The 24,735-nt window shown below is 35.1% G+C and overlaps 1 protein-coding gene across 2 annotated transcripts in view; it reads right to left on the bottom strand.

Annotated features, from left to right (window-relative positions):
- Positions 1 to 6,076: 6,076 nt before the first annotated feature.
- LOC149800863 (N6-Methyl-AMP deaminase-like) overlaps positions 6,077 to 24,735 on the bottom strand; it is a 45,904-nt gene continuing 27,245 nt past the window's right edge. For both annotated transcript variants that reach the window (XM_089954876.1, XM_089954878.1), the window contains exons 5-8: positions 22,514 to 22,594; positions 16,794 to 16,929; positions 8,289 to 8,389; positions 6,077 to 6,318 (exon numbers count right to left, since the gene is read on the bottom strand). In XM_089954876.1, coding sequence (XP_089811002.1) covers positions 6,121 to 6,318; positions 8,289 to 8,389; positions 16,794 to 16,929; positions 22,514 to 22,594 — 516 coding nt within the window. In that variant the 3' untranslated portion in view covers positions 6,077 to 6,120. The remainder of the gene's footprint in view (positions 6,319 to 8,288; positions 8,390 to 16,793; positions 16,930 to 22,513; positions 22,595 to 24,735) is intronic.

The raw sequence follows: 24,735 nt of genomic DNA, 5'->3' as shown, positions 1-24,735 counted from the left end.
AATGGAGACTATTTGTGGACTCTTCGAAACTGAGTCTCAAGGCTGTGCTTTTGCACAATGGAAACATTCTTCCATCTATTCCAGTAGCGTATGCTGTCCACATGAAAGAGACATACGATAACTTAAGGCAGCTACTGAATTCCATTGAGTATAACAAGTACAGCTGGCACCTCTGTGGTGATTTGAAGGTAGTTGCCCTTTTAATGGGACTGCAGCAAGGATATACAAAATACATGTGTTTCTTATGCGAGTGGGATAGCCGAGCAAGGGAAATGCACTACATGAGGAAGGAATGAACTCACAGGCAGAATGTAGCCATTGGAGAGAAGAATATCCAACACCCAGCTCTGGTTGAGGCTCAGAAAATCTTGCTACCACCCCTTCACATTAAACTAGGTTTGATGAAGAACTTCGTGAAAGCCATTGACCGGACTTTGCCAGCATTCCGATACCTGCATGAAAAATTCCCTCGACTCAGCGAAGCAAAGATTAAAGAGGGAGTTTTTGTGGGTCCTCAGATTCGAGAGCTTTTCAAAGATGACCGGTTCAACAACTTGCTGGAAGGTGACGCGAAACAAGCATGGAATGCTTTTCGCCTAGTTTCTACAAACTTCCTCGGAAATGTTAGGGCAGAAAACTATAAGGAACTAGTAGAAGACATGTTGATGAAGTATAAGAAACTTGGCTGCAATATGTCTCTAAAGATTCACTTCCTTCATTCCCATTTGGATTTCTTTCCTAGCAACTGTGGTATTGTTAGTGATGAACACGGCGAACGTTTTCATCAAGATATCGCAACAATGGAACAAAGATACCAGGGAAAATGGTCCACTACAATGCTGGCTGACTACTGCTGGACACTCCTCAGAGATGCTCCCGAACAGCTGTACAAGAGACAGGCGAAGAAATCTAAGATGTAGTCAATGACTTGATTTTTTATAGGTAGGCTATTACAGTTGACCTTTTACTATTGGAATGCATTTCGTTATGTAAACATTAATTTCTTGCAGATTACAAAAAAACTAGAGCCAATTTTGCAATTTGACTGTCATATTCGTGTTCAGCACATAAAAATTGATAAGAATTGACTAATTTTATTTCAGTAACATGACTTTTGTAAAAATTTGTTGTCCAGTGTAATTAAACTACAAGAAGGAATTAGACTTGAGGACGCTGGAACTTCAGAAAGATAAAGAAGAAAAACAAATGCAAATGCAATTGGAAAAAGAAAAGGAACAGATGAAATTGGAAAAAGAAAAAGAACAAATGGTGTTACAAAAGGAACAAATAAAGTTACAATTTGAGAGAGAGAGAGAGAGAGAGAGAGCACAAAGGCATTTACAAGCAGAAGAAAATGAGAAAGAAAGACAAATGCAATTACAAAAAGAACAAATGCATTTACAAGCGGAAGAAAGAGAAAAAGAAAAGCAAATGCAATTACAAAAAGAACAAACACAAATACAAAGAGAGAAGGAAGAGAGGGAATATCAATGTAGAATGAAAGAAATGGAACTGTCATGTGAAAAGCACAGTCATACTTCAAATCCAAATTTAGGTTTTGATATTGCAAAGAATATTAGATTAGTGCCGCCTTTCAGAGAAAAAGAAGTTGACAAATATTTTCCTTATTTTGAAGAGTTGCTGAAAATTTGAAATGGCCAAGGGAGCGTTGGACTCAATTATTACAATGTGTACTCACTGTTAAAGCTAGTGATATGTACCGTTCACGGTCAGTTCAACAAAGTGGTGACTATGATACAGTCAAAGAATGCATATTTAGGGGTTAGTCGCTTCTAAAACTCAAACTGGCACAACTTTTAAAAATCGAACTTCAGAGAAGCTTGATTCAAGATCCTTGTCTCTTTCGACGTGTACTTATTGCAAGAAAAAGGACACGTTATTTCTGATTGCTACAGATTGAAAAATAGGCATCAGAATCAAGACAGACCTATTCCAAATGCTCTTATTTCTAAGGTCACGATCATGTATTGAAAGCAATACATTTGTTGTGTCTAACAAAGCCCAGTCTGATTTGATTATGAAAAATTATGAACCATTCATATTGAAGGGTTCTATATCACTCTTGCGTGATTTAGCCAATCCTATCCCTATTCAAATTTTAAGGGACACAGGAGCTTCTCAGTCTTTTATTGCCAGGTACTTTGCCTTTTTTCTGAGAAGTCTTCTTCTAATGAGAGTGTTCTTTTTCAGGGAGTAGAGTGTGGCTTTGTTAATGTTCCTCTCCATTGTGTAAATTTGTTATCAGACTTGGTTTCATGACCTGTGACAGTTGGAACAGTCTCTGTTCTATCCATTGAGGGCATTCATTTATTACTGGGCAACGAACTAGCTGGAGACAAGGTTGTGGTTAATCCACTTGTAACTGACAAGCCTTGCTTGGATTAGAAAGTAGATCCAATTGAAAAATAATTCCCTGATTTATTTCCAGCTTGTGCAGTTACCAGAGCTATGGCAAAGAAAGCTCTTGAGAATGATGTTGATAAGGAAATTATTCCTATAGCTGACATATGTATTGGTCAGGCTTTTGATGAGGTCACTTTCACTCCTTGTTTGGATTAATCCGAAGGTATTGATCACAGTGATTCTCTTTTAACGACTCATTCTCTTTATTCTAATCAGGGTGATAAACGACAATCACTTGTCGTCGAACAGGAAAAAGATCATGAGATCTCCTGTTTGTTTCAAAGAGCCATTAGTGAAACTGAAGCTACTGAAGTTCCTGTTATTTCATTAAAAATGGAATTCTTATGAGAAAACGGAGACCTCCCGAGGTACCTGCTGACGACGAATGGTCAGTGAACTATCAAATTGTAGTTCCAAAACCTTACAGAGAGGAAATACTTAGTCTGGCCCATGAAACTTCTTTGGCTGGTCATTTAGAGATCAATAAAACTTATCACTAGATCTTGACTCACTTCTATTTGCCAAAAATCAAAAGTGATGTTAGTAAATATTGTAGATCATATCATACCTATCCAATGGTAGGAAAACCAAATCAGAAAATTCCTAAGGCTCATCAACAACCCATTTCTGCCTTTGACGAACCATTTAGTAGAATTATGGTAGATTGTGTTGGTCCCTTACCTAAGGCCAAGTCAGGTAACCAATATCAGTTGACCATTATGTGCGCATCAACAGGGTTTTCAGAGTCAATTCCTTTGATGAATATTAAAACTTTGATAAAGTTTTTTGCTCAATTTGGCCTTCCCAACACTACCCAATCAAGGGTCAAATTTTAAGTCTGGAACTTTCCAGCATATTATGCTTGAATTTGGCATTCAGCAATTCAAATCAAAAGTGAAATTACGGTTTGACAGAACTAAACTAAGTTTTTAGTTTTGTAATAATGGAGCTCTGTCTCTCTCAATTTTTCTTCAGATAAGATATTAGGACCCTTACAAAGTTAAGAAGAAAATGAATGAGTTAAATTATAATATTAGTGCTCCTGGGATCTAAATAAATTATAGGAGTATCAGTATACTGAAAGAGATACCCAGGTTTAACATGCAATTAATTTAGGTGTACCTGTCCCATTCAATGAAGATTTATGTGAAGGAATATATTCGGATTCTACTAATACTGGCATGACAAATCTTTGGAATTCAGAAATTATGAAAAATCTGGACCAGAAACTTTCACATTTGCAAGAGCAAGAAAGAAATGAACTTAAACAGTTATTATTTGAATATGAGCACTTATTTCCAGATGTTCCTACAAGAACAAAAAAATTTTTCCATGACGTTGAAATTGTAAATTCCAAACCTGTGAAGCAACACCCGTACAGGATGAACCCTCTCAAACAGCAATACTTGAACAAATAAATTCAGTATTTGCTGGAGAATGACTTTATAGAGCCCAGTAAAGGTGACTGAAGTTCACCATGCATACTTGTTCAAAAACCAGATAAAACTTTCTGTATGTGTAATGAATATAGGAAGGTGAATAATGTGACAAAAACAAATTCATTCCCATTACCAAGAATCGATGACTGTATTGATAAGGTCAGGAATGCCAAGTATGTCACCAAATTTGACCTTCTGAAATGATTTTGTCAGATTCCACTAATGGAAAGATCAAAGGAAATTTCGGCATTCATGACTCCAGATGGACTTTACCAATATAAAGTAATGCCGCTTGGGATGAAAGGGTCGCCAATTACATTTCAATGCCTCATGAATATGACCACCTCTGGTCTAGATAATTGCGACGCTTACATTGCTGATGTCATCATCTTCAATGACACCTGGAAAGAACATTTAGCAACAATTCGGAAATTCTCTGACAGACTCACAGATGCATGTCTGACAATTAATTTTTCTAAAAGTAAGTTCTGCCGTGCTAGTGTAACTTTTCTAGGACATATCGTGGGACAAGGACAAGTTAAACAAATAGATGCTAAGGACAAGGCTATATCTGATTTCCCTGTGCCTTGACCACAACCCCTAACTTTCATCGGCAAGATGAAAAATAAAAATTAAAGACTTACAAGGTGGAGTTTGTTGTCATAGGAATATAATCTTGACATCAGGCACATCAAGGGAAAAGATAATTTAATAGCAGACGCACTTTCCCGTTTATAACAATGTATTGTTTCATGTACACAGTGTGTAACTGATACAAGTTCTTCTTAGGTTTTTCTTCAATCTATGGTAAAAAGAAAGTTTTATCATATAAATCTTTTTCTTTATGGGGGAAGTGTTTCAAATATTAGATTTAATTTGTATTTCATTTAAGTTGTATTTGATTTGATTTTATTGTTTGTGGGATTTGGAATCCTTTATTTTATTTTTATTTTCTTTCCATGTCAACATAATGTAATTTTGTTTACAAGGAATTTGATATTTTCCAGAAAATTCAGTTTGACCAGAGTTTTAACTTAGATACCTAATAATAGAAACACTTGTTATTATTTTTGACATAGTTCCTGGCCTTGATTGAGGGTCAAATAAACAACTTTTTTCTAGGAGTAACATGATTGGTTCTTATCAAGAACATACAGGTGCTGTGACTTTTACATGTAAACATGATCACATCATCCTCTATTTCACAGTTAGGCATTTCCAAAATTGCGAAATACTTAGTATTAATAGTGATCTTTTGAGAGAGAGAGAGATCTGACAGTCATGGGGTTTTGAACACTTGATGAAAGTTGTTTTCTTCTATTGTGACCAGAAATGAATGTTTGAGTCTTGAGTTATATGTTAATTTTTCTTCAGATTATTTGGACTCTAGAAGATTAATTCGTTTCTCTGGAAATATTATTGTATTCACATAGAACTCTTGAACAAGGACTTTTCCAGAAAATGTTCTTTGGATTTCCAAGACCAAAGGATTAATTATTATGTTTCTACATGGAACTGTAGACGTCAGCACAGTACAGGTTACAGCATACGTCATCACCTTCCATCTTGGATTCTTCGTTGGGACTCGAGCTTTGAATCATTAGAACAATTCAATATTAGGATTTCAAAAATTTTATTCATGGATTATTCTTGTATTATTTTAGGATTTGATTCTGGAAGCCAAAAGTTCCTATGATATGTAGTTGGTGGTGAATGAAGATAGTTTTATTGCTACTGTCCCTAAACCAATATGCACAGTAACATGGGATTTAATTAATAGAGTTCCCTGAGTTTGACCGGAGTTTTAACTTAGATACCTAATAATAGTTGTTGGTGAATTTAGTTAAAAGAGTTGCCATAATATGTAGTTGGTGCTAAATGAAACCATGTGGATAGAGGTCTGCTAGACAATACCATAAACTGCCGCAATGTAGACATCATAGTGATATGACTGAAAAATTGTTAAAGCTACGTTAAAATTCCAAATCACACACAAACATACACACACACAGAGGTGTTAAGTCAGTGGTCTATAAAGGCTAAAGCCTTTGACCACTCTGCCACCCAGGGCCTGCAGGCAAAGTTTTAATATTCATTATTTTCAATGAAATTGGAGGACAACTAGATGTTGCAGACAGACAATGGTATCACTTAACAGTTATCCTCATAATTAATAAATATCAGGAGAAGAGGCAAGGAAAAGGAAAATAAAGTGAGTTTTATTTATTGGATTTATTCACACAAAATTGGCAGAACATCACTCACAATTTAATACATAAGATTTAACAGAATTCCATTTTGATCTTAAATCCTGTTTGACAGCTTCTTCAGCAAATATCAAATCAATGGAATTGTATGATAATGTCCAGATATTGTTCCTGGTCAGACCAAATGTTTCAGCCACCAGACAGTATTCTTCTGACAGGGATGTAGAAAATACACCTTTGTCATCAGTCTGAAATGATGTAAGTACAAGAAAGTAAAATGTTCATGAAGACACAAATAATATACACAACATAATCCATAAGAAATAACAATAACAACAATATAGTCCACAAGAAATAACAACAACAACAATATAGTCCACAAGAAATAACAACAACAATATAGTCCACAAGAAATAACAACAACAACAATATAGTCCACAAGAAATAACAACAACACAGTCCACAAGAAATAACAACAACAACAATATAGTCCACAAGAAATAACAACAATATAGTCCACAAGAAATAACAGCAACAACAATATAGTCCACAAGAAATAACAACAACAACAACAAAGTCCATAAGAAATAACAATAACAACAACATAGTCCAAAAGAAATAACAACAACACAGTCCACAAGAAATAACAACAACAGAGCTGATGAGTAATTTTACATATCACAAATGAAGAGATTTTCAAAAGTTTTTTTTTTGTCATTTGTAAATAAAATAATTATACAAACAAAATGTTACCTTTAGCAGAACAATTATGATAACAGGTTGGCTTAGGTAAACCCTATGCCTTTATGTGATTGAAATGCTAAGCAAAATTGTTATGAAATGACAAGGTAGGAAAAGAGCATATTCATTGTCTTGTGATTCTATCAAAACTTGTCCAGATCACGAAAACAAGAAATGCTGTGGTGAAAGCCATAACAAAGTATTGGGATACAGTTTGCCGCTACCACCTGATAAATGCTATGGTGAGGTTCAACTAGCTCCCCCTCCAATTAATATATATTACAAACAACAGATTCATGCATACTGTTGATATTTGTAAAATGATGTCCATTTACAATTAGTAAAATTTCATGAACCCTGACAGACATGTAGAAGGATGAACAGACAGGACCAAATTAAGAAATAATGCAAGAAATTTGGGTACAGCAAATTAATCTGTAACATACACCAACAAAAAGACTATGTTCTGTGATATCTAAAGTTCAGTTCCATTCTATCCAATCAGATTAAGCCTCATGTATTGTGTTAGGGACAGTCAGTTGCCTGGAATGAACTGCCTCCCGCACTTCAACACAATGACATGAATACTCTAAGAACTCACCTAATCTGCAAGAACAGACTTAATCTATCTTTTTATCTATCTTTATATAAATATATATATCCTAAGCGTTTACTAATATCATAAAATGCTCAGAGCCTTTAAAAGATTATGTGTTGTCATCATTATTATTATTGCCGTACTGATGGCTTAAGTGCTCAAGTGGTTAGAGCATCTGGCTCAGATGCAAGAAGTAACAGGTTCAAACCCATGGCAAGTCATACCAAAGACATAAAAACGAAACATGAAGATGCCTCACTTGGCGCTCAGCATTAAGAGGTTAGTGTTGTGGTTAGCCTGGTGTCAGAATATGTGACTGGGTGGGACATGATAGTACAAAACTGTGGCATGATGCCCCAGTGCTAGACATCACTGTAAACTGCCACACTGCAGATATCATAGCGATATGACTGGAAAATTCTTAATGCTACATCAAAAATCCAAATCACGCACACACATACAATTTATTCTTTTTAGGTATCGATGGACATTGGATAACAGCATTCACTTTAAAAAATTCTGGGAAAGCTTTTACCAGCAGATACCTAAGTTGAAAACTGTTGCCCATCACATTTTCTAACTCATCAGATTTGCAGAACTCAGTTAATATCAATTTAACAAGGAGATGGATGCAATTTTACTTACAAGGAGACGGATGCAATTTTACTTGCAAGGAGACAGATGCAATTTTACTTACAAGGAGACAGCTGCAATTTTACTTACAAGGAGACGGATGCAATTTTACTTACAAGGAGACAGCTGCAATTTTACTTACAAGGAGACAGCTGCAATTTTACTTACAAGGAGACAGATGCAATTTTACTTACAAGGAGACAGATGCAATTTTACTTACAAGGAGACAGATGCAATTTTACTTACACAAATAGCACAAGGGTGACCCTGATCATACCAGTACTTGAAGTGGTGGTTGTCAACATGAGACACTGTCTGAGAAATCATATTAGATGTCGGACACAGTTCTGAAATACAAACGAAAGATAAGATACAAATTCTTGCAATCAAATGTTACACTAACAACATTTCATGTACACACACACACACACACACATATATATATATATATATATATATATATATATATATATATATATATATATATATATATATATACATATACATACATACATATATATATCAGAGGTCTCCGAAACACTTAATCATGCGTATTTGGATGCCAATTTTTTATTTGGGATGCAGAAAATCAATTAGGTGGGAGCCCTCCGTATGCATGTAATAGGTGGGCGTTGAATTTCAAATACTTGCCAGTCCTGCTTCGGCCACTTGCTTAGTGGCAAAATGTGTTGATCAATTAGCTGTGCTGATATTTACAAAGACAGAATTTAGTGGCTGAGAGACACACAGATGTAGATGTTGCCATTATAAAAGTACATCAAAAGAACATGATGCAGTAGCTGGGCGGCAAGTTCAAAAACTTTGGCGGCTGGGTGGTTAAATCTACTGATATTTGCATGACAGAATACAGTGGCTGAAAGAGCCCTTGATGTACATGTTGCCATTATAAGAGAACATCAAAAAATAAGAACATGATGCAGTAGCTGGGTGGCAAGCTCAAAGGCTTTGACTGGTGGCTGGGTGGGAAAAAATGTACTGATATTTACAGTGCTTGAATTCAGAGGCAGAAAGACCCAGAAATGTGCATGTGGTCATTTAAAAGAGTACAATTTTAGCTTTCAATATTTTGTTCACATTGGTTTTGTACATACAAACATAATACTTATATGCGCATACATACATATATACATACATACATACAGAAGGAGGCATATACATACATACATACAGGAGGCATATACATATATACATAACGAGGCACATACATACATACACACATACATGTGAAGGCATATATATCTATATCTATATATATATATATATATATATATATATATACACACACACACACACACACATATATAGATACATTTATACATACACACATAAATACAACACACATACATTCACATATATATACATATATATGGAGGCACATACATACATGCATACATATACACACACATACACACACACACACACACACACATATATATATATATATATATATATATATATATATATATATATATATATATATATATATATATATATACACACATACACATACATACATACATACCAAGCATACATATGGAGGCACATACATACATACATACATACATACATACATACATACATACATACATACATACATAAATATATACATGAAGAGGCATGTGTGTGATAATATTTGTGTATTTATGTCAGAAAGGATCCATTCATATATAGGACTGGCTGGCCTGGTGTCAGGATAATGTGACTGGGTGGGACATCATGCTGTGACATGATGCCCAGTGCTAGACATCACTACAAACTGCAACACTGCAGACATCATAGCAATATGACTGAAAAATTGTTCAAGCTACATTAAAAATCCAAATCACACACACACACACACACACACGTTCTCACCTTTAATTGCTACTTATTCAGGAAAGTCTTTCATATTTGAAAGAAAACTGAATACAATTTGTTTATTATTTATGTTATAATGTTTGTGTATTTATGTCAGAACAAAGGATCCATTCAAATATAGTCTTTATATATAAAAAATATCTGTAAAGTAATGGGAACAAGCTTCACAAGGGAGATAACTCAAAAAACGTAAAACTATCAACAGAGAAATACTTAAATGAAAGAGACTTCTACAACTTCAAACAATAAATAAAGGTCCCTCAAAGGAAATGATGCTGATTTCCAGTAAAACATGACAAATCCATTTCTTTCATCCTATCACACTCTTTCATTAAACATTTTTCAAAAAGTCCACTGGGCAACCTTCCCAGTCTGGTCATCTGAAATTTCTAAATTCCATTACACTATAATTCAGCGTTTTTACTTGAATAAAACAATGATTTATAACAATTACTAAATGACATGCTAACCTGGAAATAGTACCAAAATATCTTCTAATATGAAAAATATATCTGTATTCATTTCTATCTTGTTTTGTAAAACTATAACTTTATTTCTCAGATACTAGAAGTCAAGACAGTATATATTATTTGAGAGGTCAGGTACATAAAATATACAATTTATTATGCATAACAGTCTGTACAAAAACAAACTTTGATTAACAGCTTTCACCAATTCACTTTAAAAAAAAAATATCTGAGACTTAATAAAAGGATATTTATGCAATTCAAAATCCAGCTGGTAAGCAATTAGCTATAAGGTAAGTCAGTACTTTTTCACTCTCTAGTGGGCCTCATTCAAATCATATAGCAATTATCAGATAATGCCAATCACTCGAGAAAGAGACAACCAAGTACCTGCAGCAGTAACAAAAGAAACTGTGTAACTAAACTTCATTGAATATAACAATATATTATGTTCTAAATCAATTTATCTATAAAATGCTAACCCTATAAGATAGTAGGCTGTTAATGGCTGTGAAGCCTAACTACATAATTAGAACTATGGGACCTTCAGATTTGAACTGGAGATAAATCTAGTCCACTGAAAGAGCATGTAACTCACTCACCTACAGGCTAAAGCTTTGGCTATGAAAAAAACATTTTGTAAGAGGTTCTGGCATGATGATTGAACTTGTCTGAGTTCAGCTGTCACTACCAATTGAAGAATTCACTTGGGGAACAGAGAGGGTGACCAGGGTAAATTCAAGTCAAAATTAACAAGAAAGCCCAACAGGTTTTGGGCATGACTTATATCTATTCTCCTACAAATTTTTCTGAGATTATGGAGCAGATGGCCCTGATTGCAATAGGTGCTAACTTTTCTGGAAAAGCCAAAGACCAACCATTATGTGGCATGAGTCCCAGATGCAAATGATATTTGGTTGCTATGATAAGAACAGCTCTTTAGGAGGCTGTAATGGGTGGTCATCAAATGGAGCAGTGGCATATGGCATAGATGGTTGATAAAAACATGCCAGTAAAGTCAGCATTATGCAACTCCATTCACCTGCACTTAGAAGCCATGCTCAGACATGGTGAGGGATTTATGCTCACTGGGCTGCCAAAGCCTGTACTGGAAAGACACAACAAATGGAGGTAGAGAAATTCCCCTTAAGACAGAAACTGCAACATTGTCTCTAGCATTAATTTCTAGCCATGCCCATGGTGAGTTAATTATCAAGCTGGCCAGATGTAACTATTGCTGCTGACATGGTTCTCATGATAGGAAAGGCCATAATGGCATCCCACTTTATGCTAGTTATCAACAATGTGTGGGGGTTGGGTGGGGGTGGGGGTAAACTCAAAAGGTCACTCAATTTTGCCTATGCTTGTCTCTCCTCACTTTTCAAGCTATGCAGCACGTGGACCCTGTTGTCTCTAACCTCTTGATGCAAACACTACATGGTGAAACTGAGGAACAAAAGAGGAATGTCTTGTCTGTGTCATAGCTGACCTTAAACTCCTTACACTTAGAGAGTTGGTCATCAATGTGTAACTGAAACAGCATAAATAACAAAAACTATGGAAAATAGCAGCCCATAAATATTCACTATAACAATAGCATACTTATTAATAAACAACTTTAAAAAATTCTAGAAGTGTTTAAAACATCGAATTCCAGAAGTGTTTATAACATCAGTTACAAATAATAGCATGCTAGACTACATGGTCAGAAAGTCAAAATCCACAAGCATTGTAAATTTGAATACCAACAAAAACACAAAAAAAAGATTGTTGAAATGTAACAGAAATCTTATTATTCAACATAATAAGGACTTTTAAGATGGACTGAGAGAATTCAAGCAGATTTCTGATGGAAAATGTGGCGATGTGCATGATGTTGCTCATATTGTAGCGAAAGTTCAAACTGGTAAATATGGTAGTCACCTAACTGTGGAAGGGCAAGTAATTCTTCTGTCTGTCTCAATAATGTAGTCTTTCAAACATCAGATGGTGGGGTGGGGGGTGGGGGGGCTTGATTCAAGAGATAGTGGAGTTTATTTCCTAACAATAGTGTAAGTGAGGAGCATATTCAATGGAAAAACACAGATGAGACATATGAATCACTTTTTATCACTGTTGTTTAATGTATATACATCTGGGCTTGTACCACTCACTAACAGTAAAAGTAGATCATAGTGATCCACTTTCATGCTCCAGCAATTGTTTTAGGTTTATGCAAAAGAGCTGTCCCTTTAACACTGTTGGTTGTACATTCATGAATGTGAGGGGTATAATCATAAAATTGGAGACGTATATTCATGTTAGGATTATTAATCGCTGCAATGACCTATTATTAACATCACAGTGACCTACTTAACCTTGCTATAGTGAACATGCAAGGCTTTTGGATTATGCCATTTAAAAGCTGGCAAAATACTGTATTTTGTGTAAAGCTTTTGATTAATATAATCCAACAGTTACCTTTTTTAATCACACTGAATCACATCAATAACTATCACAGCTATCTAAATCAGCTAATCAGTAGATAATGCTTGTTTCCTTGGCAATAAATAACCTACCTGTGTTGCTGTGTCATGAAACATCAAACCAAAATAAAGTTGTTTAAATTTTAAAATTATCATGTCTTATTCACCTGAGTGGGAACAGAAAAGTATGTTGGTTGTAGTGGAAAACTATGGCCAATAATGGCCTAGTCCAACAATAACCATAAACATTAGTTTTGCTGACAAACTATCTGCATCTTTCTTTCCTCTTCATCTCTGCTACAATATTTTACCTATTTGCAGTCTAATCAACTAGTTTTTCATTATTTACATTCAGCTTTTATACACTGAGAAACTATATTTCTTTGAACCAGTCGAAGATGTTGATGGTTAATTACTTTTCTCACAACCATATGTCCATATGGAAAACAGTTAGAAATTTTATAGTATACAAGTTTTATTTTACAAAATTTAATCAATTCAGAATTTAGAATTTACACTAATTATTCGTCATGGTTCAACAAAAAACTAGAATGGCTGACATCTCTGAACTGGTTTCAGACATGATAAGATAATCCCACATGTTATGTTTGGCTAAATCTATATTTTTGTAATAAAAACCCCAGGTTGTTGAAATGGCATCTTTTAAATCATTCTTCAGATATAGATACAAAATAGGTTTTATAAAAATCCATTCATACTTGTTTGAGTCATCTACTCACCAGCCAGGACCCAAGTCAAGTCCTCTGACCTAAAAACCCAAGGCAAGTCATTTGACCTAAAAACCCAAGGCATGTCATTTGACCAAAAAACCCAAGGCAAGTCATTTGACCTAAAAACCCAAGTCAAGTCCTCTGACCTAAAAAACCAAGGCAATTCATTTGACCTAAAAACCCAAGTCAAGTTCTCTGACCGAAAAACCCATGGCAAGTCATCTGACCTAAAAACCCAAGTCAAGTCCTCTGACCTAAAAACCCATAGCAAGTCATTTGACCTAAAAACCCATAGCAAGTCATTTGAACTAAAAGCCCAAGTTAAGTTCTCTAGCCTTAAAAACCTATTGTGCTATCAATGCTTATTTGAATGCAATTATACAAAGTCTAGTCAAAATTCATCTGAATATGTATTAGTCACTCTGTTCATAAGTGTAAGCAACTACCTTGGTTTGACAACAATAATTAATTACATCTGTTGGTTTTCAGACTTCTTCTAAAAGCATGGTTGTGTTATTGATCAGTCTGTACCACTTGTGTTCAATGCATTAACGTTTTTGAGATGGACACTAAATACAATGCTCAGAGGGGGAAGGGGAGGCTAGATGAGCACCAATTTCATTCGGCTACATACTGTTATTGTATTTATGTGAAAACTCATGCTGGTACTACCGTCCATTCAGAGAAACGGGCCATCCAAACATTTTAATGACATCTGTCAAGGCAGCAATTTTGGAAAGAGGATCAGCATAGTTTTCATATAGTAAGAACCTCATATTGCATACCCCAAACAACAAAAACATGTTAGTATGACCATCTATTCAGACTAAGTAGCTATAATAGTTTTATCCTAATTATCACTGCAGTGTTCCTAATGACACAAGGATCAACTACATTGAGTAAGAAAGCAAATTAGTATAAACCCACCATTATCTTAGTACAATCATACATTCATAATGGGTAGCATCAAAAAAATTCTTAATCTCTGCCACTGCCACCAGGTTGGAACACATTTATATCATAAGTCTTTTAAGTGAAAACCAAAAGTCAATATGACTTTGTTCAGGAAGAGTACCAATTACAAGATTTTCAATTTTGACCATGTCAGAGATTTATTTTCATTTAGCACCAACTACATATCATAGAAACTCTTTTAATTAAAATCCTGTGTTACTGTGCTTATTGGTTTAGGGACACTAGCAATAAAACTATATTCATTTAGCACAGACTACACATCATATAAACTGTTTTAATCAAAATCCTGTGTTACTGTGCTTATTAGTTTAGGGCAGTAGCAATAAAACTATTTTCATTTAGCACAGACTACATATCATAGAAACTCTTTTAATTAAATCCCATATTACTGTGCTTATTGGTTTAGGAACAGTAGCAATAAAACTATTTTCAATATGACATGGTCAAACTGAATGTCCCAACAGGCACCATTTTCTTTTAGGACCATTGGATGAAACTGCAAACTCCCAAGGCAATTCACCCACTGGCTCAAGAGGAATATCAGTAAAGAGGAACACCATGGCATAAACTTGCCTGGCCTTTGAAGAGCTGAGTTCAAATAAATAATCCTTTTAAATAATCTCATGTTATATATTTTACAAATCAATAATTGTGCTAGTGTTAACAGTAAAAGCTGCATTTGATGGTGGACTGACATTATTTGTATACATTCCTATCCACATTTGATGGTGGACTGACATTATTTGTATACATTCCTATCCACATTTGATGGTGGACTGACATTATTTGTATACATTCCTATCCACATTTGATGGTGGACTGACATTATTTGTATACATTCCTATCCACATTTGATGATGGATTGACATTACTTGTATAAACTCCTTGCCACACTTGATGGTGGATTGACATGTATAAAATCCTTGCCACATTTGATGGTGGACTGAGATTATTTGTATAAACTCCTTGCCACATCTGATGGTGGACTGAGATTATTTGTATAAACTCCTTGCCACATTTGATGGTGGACTGAGATTATTTGTATAAACTCCTTGCCACATCTGATGGTGGACTGAGATTATTTGTATAAACTCCTTGCCACATCTGATGGTGGACTGAGATTATTTGTATAAACTCCTTGCCACATTTGATGGTGGACTGAGATTATTTGTATAAACTCCTTGCCACATTTGATGGTGGACTGAGATTATTTGTATAAACTCCTTGCCACATTTGATGGTGGACTGAGATTATTTGTATATACTCCTTGCCACATTTGATGGTGGACTGAGATTATTTGAACAAACTCCTTGCCACATTTGATGGTGGACTGAGATTATTTGTATAAACTCCTTGCCACATTTGATGGTGGACTGAGATTATTTGTATAAACTCCTTGCCACATTTGATGGTGGACTGAGATTATTTGTATAAACTCCTTGCCACATTTGATGGTGGACTGAGATTATTTGAACAAACTCCTTGCCACATTTGATGGTGGACTGAGATTATTTGTATAAACTCCTTGCCACATTTGATGGTGGACTGAGATTATTTGTATAAACTCCTTGCCACATTTGATGGTGGACTGAGATTATTTGAACAAACTCCTTGCCACATTTGATGGTGGACTGAGATTATTTGTATAAACTCCTTGCCACATTTGATGGTGGACTGAGATTATTTGTATAAACTCCTTGCCACATTTGATGGTGGACTGAGATTATTTGTATAAACTCCTTGCCACATTTGATGGTGGACTGAGATTATTTGTATAAACTCCTTGCCACATTTGATGGTGGACTGAGATTATTTGTATAAACTCCTTGCCACATTTGATGGTGGACTGAGATTATTTGTATAAACTCCTTGCCACATTTGATGGTGGACTGAGATTATTTGAACAAACTCCTTGCCACATTTGATGGTGGACTGAGATTATTTGTATAAACTCCTTGCCACATTTGATGGTGGACTGAGATTATTTGTATAAACTCCTTGCCACATTTGATGGTGGACTGAGATCATTTGTATAAACTCCTTGCCACATTTGATGGTGGACTGAGATTATTTGTATAAACTCCTTGCCACATTTGATGGTGGACTGAGATTATTTGTATAAACTCCTTGCCACATTTGATGGTGGACTGAGATTATTTATATAAGCTAGTAAGGCACTAGTGGCAGTATGCTCCCTATCACATTAGGTCCAAACTGGACAAGTTGTAAACCAACCAAGAGGTATTCTGTGTTGAAGGACAGTGTCCACTAATCCCTGGTTGCCTCCTGCATCTGGATGGAGGCAGGTACCATGTCCAATCCTGTCTGGGAGAATCTTCAACACCTCTTCTGTCTCCTCCACAGCTGGTACCTGTAAAAGGTCACTGACTATAGATGCAACTCTCATGAAATGTAATTAGATCAAGAGATAAACATAGCCATGACTACCATAAAAGCAATGTTTTCACAGAATAAAACAAAAAAGGTAATATTACATAATGTAATAAGAATTAACAGTTACATAGACTGTTAAAAGGATTTAGAATACAATTATATAGACTAGTATAAGGCTTTACAATGCAATCATACAGACTGGTATAAGGATTTACAATGCAATCATAAGATTACAATGCAATTATACAGACTGGTATAAGGATTTACAATGCAATTATACAGACTATAATGCAATTATATGGACTGATATAAGGATTTATAGTGCAATTATACAGATATAAAGATATACATACTGGTATAAGCAATATTTTACACCAACCTCTGACCTCATATTTCTTCTGATTATTGTTCTCAAATAATAAAACAATAAATGGTAACTTTTTGGATTGTTTTTTAAATTCAGTTATTTTCATGGGCTACCAATTTTTCATGTGTTTTCTACAAACCATAAACTTCAAGAATGAATGATCCATCTATGTCAAAAAAAGACACCCTCCTCCATCAAAATTAATCTTCCCCATCAAAGACACCCTTCTCCGCTAAAGACACCCTTCTCTATAAAAGACAGTATTCTCCACCAAAGACACCCTTCTCTATCATGGACACTCTTCTCCGTCAAAGACACCCTTCTCCACCATAGACATCCTTCTCCATCAAAGACACCCTTTTCCACCAAAGACAGCCTTTTCCAAAAAAGACACCTTTCTCCACCAAAGACACCCTTCTCCATCAAAGATACCCTTCTCCATCAAAGACACCTTCTCCACCAAAGACACCCTTCTCCATGAAAGACACCCTTCTTCACCAAAGACAACCTTCTTGACCGAATACACCCTTATCCATTAAAGACACCTTTCTCCATCAAAGATACCCTTCTCCACCAAAGACACCCTTATCCATCAAAGACACTGTTCTCCATCAAAAAGAAGTAATAATGAAAATATCATTCATTTTCAAAAGAACCTAAATTTATATCCATGGAAATAAATGAATTCACTGTCATTTTTTCGTTAAGGATTAATGATGCAGATTGGAAAAAAATAAGTTTTACATCTTTTGATGTCATCACATATTGATGTTCAGTGGTCCCTCTCTTGACTGGCTCCTCTCTACAGCCTGAATCCCTTAGCACTGATAAATTAGTGTTCAAATGCACCTCCCAAAGTCGACCACCTCTCTAACATGGCCAGTGGCCAGCATATCAGTACAAAAAGTGTCAAAATTATCCCTGACAAGAGGACACACTGGGATTGGTAGATGTAAATCTCATGATTATTTGTTGATTTTGAACGCATGCAGACAGAGGTGACATGGTAGTGACCTGGGACCGTGAGCGATTTTGGCCACTTGGGACCCCTCATCATAAAGTAGAAGTGGTATTGAGCTATCACGGTTTCTGTTTGTCAGATTACCTAGTCAGCATGATACAACTGGAAATGTTCCTTCTCTGCTCCGGATATTCATGCTCATTATTAATTTCCCATATTCAGAGCAAAATTATCTTCAGAGTTAGAAATTTTCAGCAGTATCACATTGCTTTCATTAGCAAATGCCGTCATCAATCACTGATGAAAGCAGTGTGATATTGCCAAAAATGTCTAACTCTGAAGATATTTATGCTCTGAGTATGGGAAATTACTAAAATCAAGTCAGTGTGATGTCTGGTCACCATAAAATAGAAGTGCTATTTGAGCTATCATGGTTGTTCTCTGTTAGATTATGAGATATGTATAAAAGTGAACCAGTCTACAACTAGTTCATCACATGACAAGCTCACTTCCTTTATAAATACTGAGAACTTTTGTGCAAGTCATATAGACACAAGAATTTACAGTAATAGTTACAATTTAGCTGAAAGTGGTTGCCAAGGAAGGAATAGGTTGTTGCAAAATATACAAAATGTTATCAGACATTCTTAGTTCAGAAGGGAAGGTAGAAAGCAATTGGACTAAACAAAAAGAGGGAGAGTCCCATGACCCAGAGCTGCCAACCCTCCAGACTCGCAATTAGTGTATAGCAGGGCAAAAATTAGTAAATTTTGAGCACAGTTATAAAAATTTTTATCATGACACTAGCTCCAGCCACATTGATGGTCAGTACTGCACTATACGAAATTCCCGAAATATAACTAAAACATGTTATTTACACTGATTACAAGTACAAATTCATTTGAAGCCAAATTTACTGATATACACAAACTTCATGCTATTTGTCATGATATGATGCTGTGGCAGACTTGAACTTCCTCAGTTGGGCTATGATAAAATTGTTTTAAAACAGTTCAGGCTTCTTGCCTGCTGTTTGATCTTGGTGACTAAAATTGTTGCAAATTTTCAGCACCTACGGAGGCACCAAAGTTTGTCTTTTTTTCCCTCACAACAGGAAATACTCTTTCACTGTCACTGTTGCTGATCTCCAACTGAGAAAGGCAGGATGGTTATGTTCAACAAGAAAACCCACAACAATGCTTCAGCATTGGTAGCCTGCAGAACATAAGTAGGCAGCTTAATATACTCCAGAGCTGAAATATGCTGGGTTCTCTTAATTTATCCAATGTCTATATGCTTTTTGCAAGCTGTGTGCTTTTTCATCTCATTCTGCCATATGCCCACAGGGGTTTGTATCATTACTTAGAATTTATTTATCATACATGTACTTTATAATAATATTATTTTTACATGTATAGTACATGTGTGACAGGTGAATAGTAAGCAACTATATGCCTCTGTGCACATTCCCAATTCTAAAATTTGTGGCATAACACTGTACAAAAAGCATAATGTACATCGATATCTGATGGCTGAATGCAAGGCCAATTTTTAGCGTACTCCAAACTATATTTAACTTTTTGTTAAAACATTTTAACTGTTGTGAAGCTTAATTAATAAATGGTATTAATCCATAAGATCAAACGTTGAACGATTAATGATAAGTGATGTTGGCGCATGCATGGAAAAATATGAACTCAAGCAAATTACGATCCATGCTAATCCTTCAATATCTGAAATTTCCTACACTTGAAAAAGCTGACTTCATTTGGTGTTTGTATAAAAAAGTTACAAGTATGTACATGTGCCATTTTTAAAAACAATCAGTTGGGTCCTGGTTTTCTTTACAAGTATTTGTAAAACGTTTGTTCAAAATATAAATTATGTACATTACAATGCTACTGGGCAAACTATAGCAACTGAATACAGTTTTAATAACATGACGATGAGCAATACATGACCATTATGGGTATGAGTGACCACTGCTGCTATTTTGACTTGCATTTAACAGGATAAAATTAATTTTATTCATGATTTAAGCTGATTGAGAATTTGTTGTTTTTTGCATACAGTCTGAATCTGTGAATCACTATCTCGAGTCATGAAATTCACGCCAAATTCTTGAGGGTTGGCAGGTCTGCATGATCACCGCTGAAACACTGGATGTCAGAAAGATTTAAATAAGCATCGTCAATACACATTGTTGTAGCAGTAGGAAAATGGAATGGACAAAGATAGCAAAGGTATCATAGTATCCATTACAATGGAGAATATGTTCATGTGTTTATATCCTGTTTTAAGAAGGTTTTCAAATAGTCTTGCACCATGACTGATGATTAATACTAACATAAGTTTTATAACATTAATTCCATAATGTGTGATTTGTACAGTAAAATATTAAATATTTAAAAATAAGTTATGTTTTTCTTATTTTGTAAGTAGTTACTAGATCTGTGTGAACCCTGTTTTGAAAGGACACCCCTCTTATAAGACCACTTTCCTGCTAGTCAATAGAAATTTGTCAACAACAGTAATTATCAAGATACCTGACTAGTTTCTGATTGGTTGATTAGTTGGACAGATATGTTATGCTATCATAACATGTAACATGTAACTTGATATAATGTAACATGTCCAGGTCAATCTAGTACTGTATACCAACTGGTCAGTATGGGCCATAACATGTCCAGGACAATCTAGTACTGTATACCAACTGGTCAGTATGGGCCATAACATGTCCAGGCAATTTAGTTTTATGGCTGTATGGTCTTAAACTAAGTAACAGAGAAAAGCAAAAACCAGCAAGTTTTGTAAAATTCAATAAATAATTTATATCCCAAGAATAAAAAGTAAACATTTAAAAAGAATGTATAACATTGTGAATTAAATCGCAAACAGTCCTAAAAGTTCCATCAAAAGTCCGAAAGTATGGATTATTCTGAATGAATTCCAGTGATGTTCCAAATGAATTCCAATACTGAATGTGCTGATAAACCAACAGTAATAAATGTGCTAATGTACCAGAAGTCTTGATGTATCAGAATGATTTAACCAAAATGTCCTTGAATAAATTCACAACAATCCCAAAAATAGTGATTTGGTCTGAAATATTGAGCACTTTGTAATTCCAGTGAATAATTTAATAAATCCTTTAATTAAAATCAAATACAACAAAATAAGACTGATTCTACTTTGGATGTTAAAATAGGAATGTGTAATTTTGAAGTAAACAACATTAATATAAAAAGGTAAGACACAATAACAGATATTGGATGATGGTCATCATAAACTTGCTTCTAGAACATTCTTAATTTCTCAAAAAGTAGAACTTGAATTTGACATCTGTAAACATATTTACCTCCAATAAATAATGATCTTAATATATAGTCTAAAAACATACAGAAATGTTAGCTATCTATTATGTTGTTTACAAAATAACGATATTAGTCAGGTAGGGCCTGAAATCTATTACTGACCAAGGCTGACCAGACAATATTGATATACACAGAATATAGCCATGAGAGAAAAGCCAACACAAAATACATATTAAATACACATAGCACTAGTACTGTAAACCGTATAGGTCATAGTATGTCCAGTACAATCTAGTACCGTATACCAATTGGTCAGTATAGTCTACAAATTGTCCAGTACAATCTAGTACTGTATACCAATTGGTCAGTATAGTCTACAAATTGTCCAGTACAATCTAGTACTATATACCAATTGGTTAGTATAGTCTACAAATTGTCCAGTACAATCTAGTACCATATACCAATTGGTCAGTATAGTCTACAAAATGTCCAGTACAATCTAGTACCGTATACCAATTGGTCAGTATAGTCTACAAATTGTCCAGTACAATCTAGTACTGTATACCAATTAGTCAGTACAGTCTACAAATTGTCCAGTACAATCTAGTACTGTATACCAATTGGTCAGTATAGTCTACAAATTGTCCAGTACAATCTAGTACTGTATACCAATTGGTCTGTATAGTCCACAAATTGTCCAGTACAATTTAGTACTGTATACCAATTGGTCAGTATAGTACACACATTGTCCAGTACAATCTAGTACTGTATACCAACTGGTCAGTATAGTCCACAAATTGTCCAGTACAATCTAGCACTGTATACCAACTGGTCAGTATAGTCCACAAATTGTCCAGTACAATCTAGTACTGCATATCAAGATAGAATATATCTGTTTCTTTTGGTAAAATTTTCGTACCTCTGCTAGATGAAGGGCTAGCTTTAAACCTCTCGATTTGGCATCTCTCAAAATAGGGATCAGAGTACGAGCATCTCCAACCTGAAAAAGCATAATTTCAATTAGCAATCACTATTAATTTCAAAGAAACAAGAATTCATGTAATGTCTTGTAAGCAAACCTGTACATGATCTGAAAACCCAACATATGTAACGTCTTAAAAGCCCAACTTGTGCATGAGTTGGAAACCCAACACAGTCACCTAAAGTCGACTGAGAATACTTGTCTTTGAAGTAAATTCATTGGGTAACTTGCACATTTCTACAACATCTTTCATTAGAAATAATTTATGATCTCTTAAGTCAGGACTTGATATAAGAAATGGACCAGTCATACCCATAATGACTTGATATGGCAAATGGACCAGTCATAACTATCATGAATTGATATAAGAAATGGACCAGTCATACCCATAATGACTTGATATGGCAAATGGACCAGTCATACCTATCATGACTTGATATAAGAAATGGACCAGTCATACCCATCATGACTTGATATAAGAAATGGACCAGTCATACCCATAATGACTTGATATGGCAAATGGACCAGTCATAACTATCATGAATTGATATAAGAAATGGACCAGTCATACCCATAATGACTTGATATGGCAAATGGACCAGTCATAACTATCATGAATTGATATAAGAAATGGACCAGTCATACCCATAATGGCTTGATATGGCAAATGGACCAGTCATACCTATCATGACTTGATATAAGAAATGGACCAGTCATACCCATCATGACTTGATATAAGAAATGGACCAGTCATACCCATAATGGCTTGATATGGCAAATGGACCAGTCATACCTATCATGACTTGATATAAGAAATGGACCAGTCATACCCATAATGGCTTGATCAAACACAAAATTTGTTCTCTGTGCTATGTTTCACTGTCGGACCCTAGTCCAACATACCTATCTGACCTCACCCATGTGTACACACCAGCAAGATACTTACGTTCCTCTTCTGACAATCGTATACTCATTATTCCAAGTATGAAAACAAAGTCATATGGACAGCGTTCTTTTGCATACCAGGGCCCAGCAATGTGGAATGAATTGCCCACTGAACTTAGACACAAAGACACAGTGATCACATTCAAGAGGGCTCTCAAAACTCACTTATTTTGACAGCAAGAACAAACTTAAAGACTTAATAATGTTTCCTACCTGAAATATTCTCAGCATGTTTTTTTAAATTTATTTTTTAATGTTTTTCTAATTTCATGTTGTTTGTTTCTGTAATAATATTATTATGTTTCTTATCCTATAGGTGTTGTCTAAAGTTGTAAAGCGCTTAGAGCTTCTGAAGATTAGGCGCTATACAAAGTCCTCATTATTATTATTATTATCTAAGAAATGAACCAGACATACCCATAATGACTTGATATGCTAAATGGACCAGTCATACCCATAATGACTTGATATGGCAAATGGACCAGTCATACCCATAATGACTTGATATAAGAAATGGACCAGTCATACCTATCATGGCTTGATCTAAGAAATGGACCAGTCATACCCATCATGACTTGATATAAGAAAAGGACCAGTCATACCTATCATGACTTGATCTAAGAAATGGACCAGTCATACCCATCATGACTTGATATAAGAAAAGGACCAGTCATACCCATAATGGCTTGATCTAAGAAATGGACCAGTCATACCCATAATGACTCGATATGCTAAATGAACCAGACATACCCATAATGACTTGATATAAGAAATGGACCAGTCATACCCATAATGACTCGATATGCTAAATGAACCAGACATACCCATAATGACTTGATATAAGAAATGGACCAGTCATACCCATCATGACTTGATATGCTAAATGGACCAGTCATACCCATCATGACTTGATATGCTAAATGGACCAGTCATACCCATAATGACTCGATATGCTAAATGAACCAGACATACCCATAATGACTTGTTATAAGAAATGGACCAGTCATACCCATAATAACTTGATATGCTAAATGGACCAGACATACTCATAATGACTTGATATGGCAAATGGACCAGTCATACCAATCATGACTTGATATGCTAAATGGACCAGTCATACCCATAATGACTCGATATGCTAAATGAACCAGACATACCCATAATGAGTTGATATAAAAAATGGACCAGTCATACCCATCATGACTTGATATAAG

Source organism: Sinohyriopsis cumingii, chromosome 4, assembly GCF_028554795.1.
Source record: "Sinohyriopsis cumingii isolate HCF-2022 chromosome 4, ASM2855479v2, whole genome shotgun sequence".
Classification (NCBI taxonomy): domain Eukaryota; kingdom Metazoa; phylum Mollusca; class Bivalvia; order Unionida; family Unionidae; genus Sinohyriopsis; species Sinohyriopsis cumingii.
This window is presented reverse-complemented; position numbering and strand designations above follow the sequence as displayed.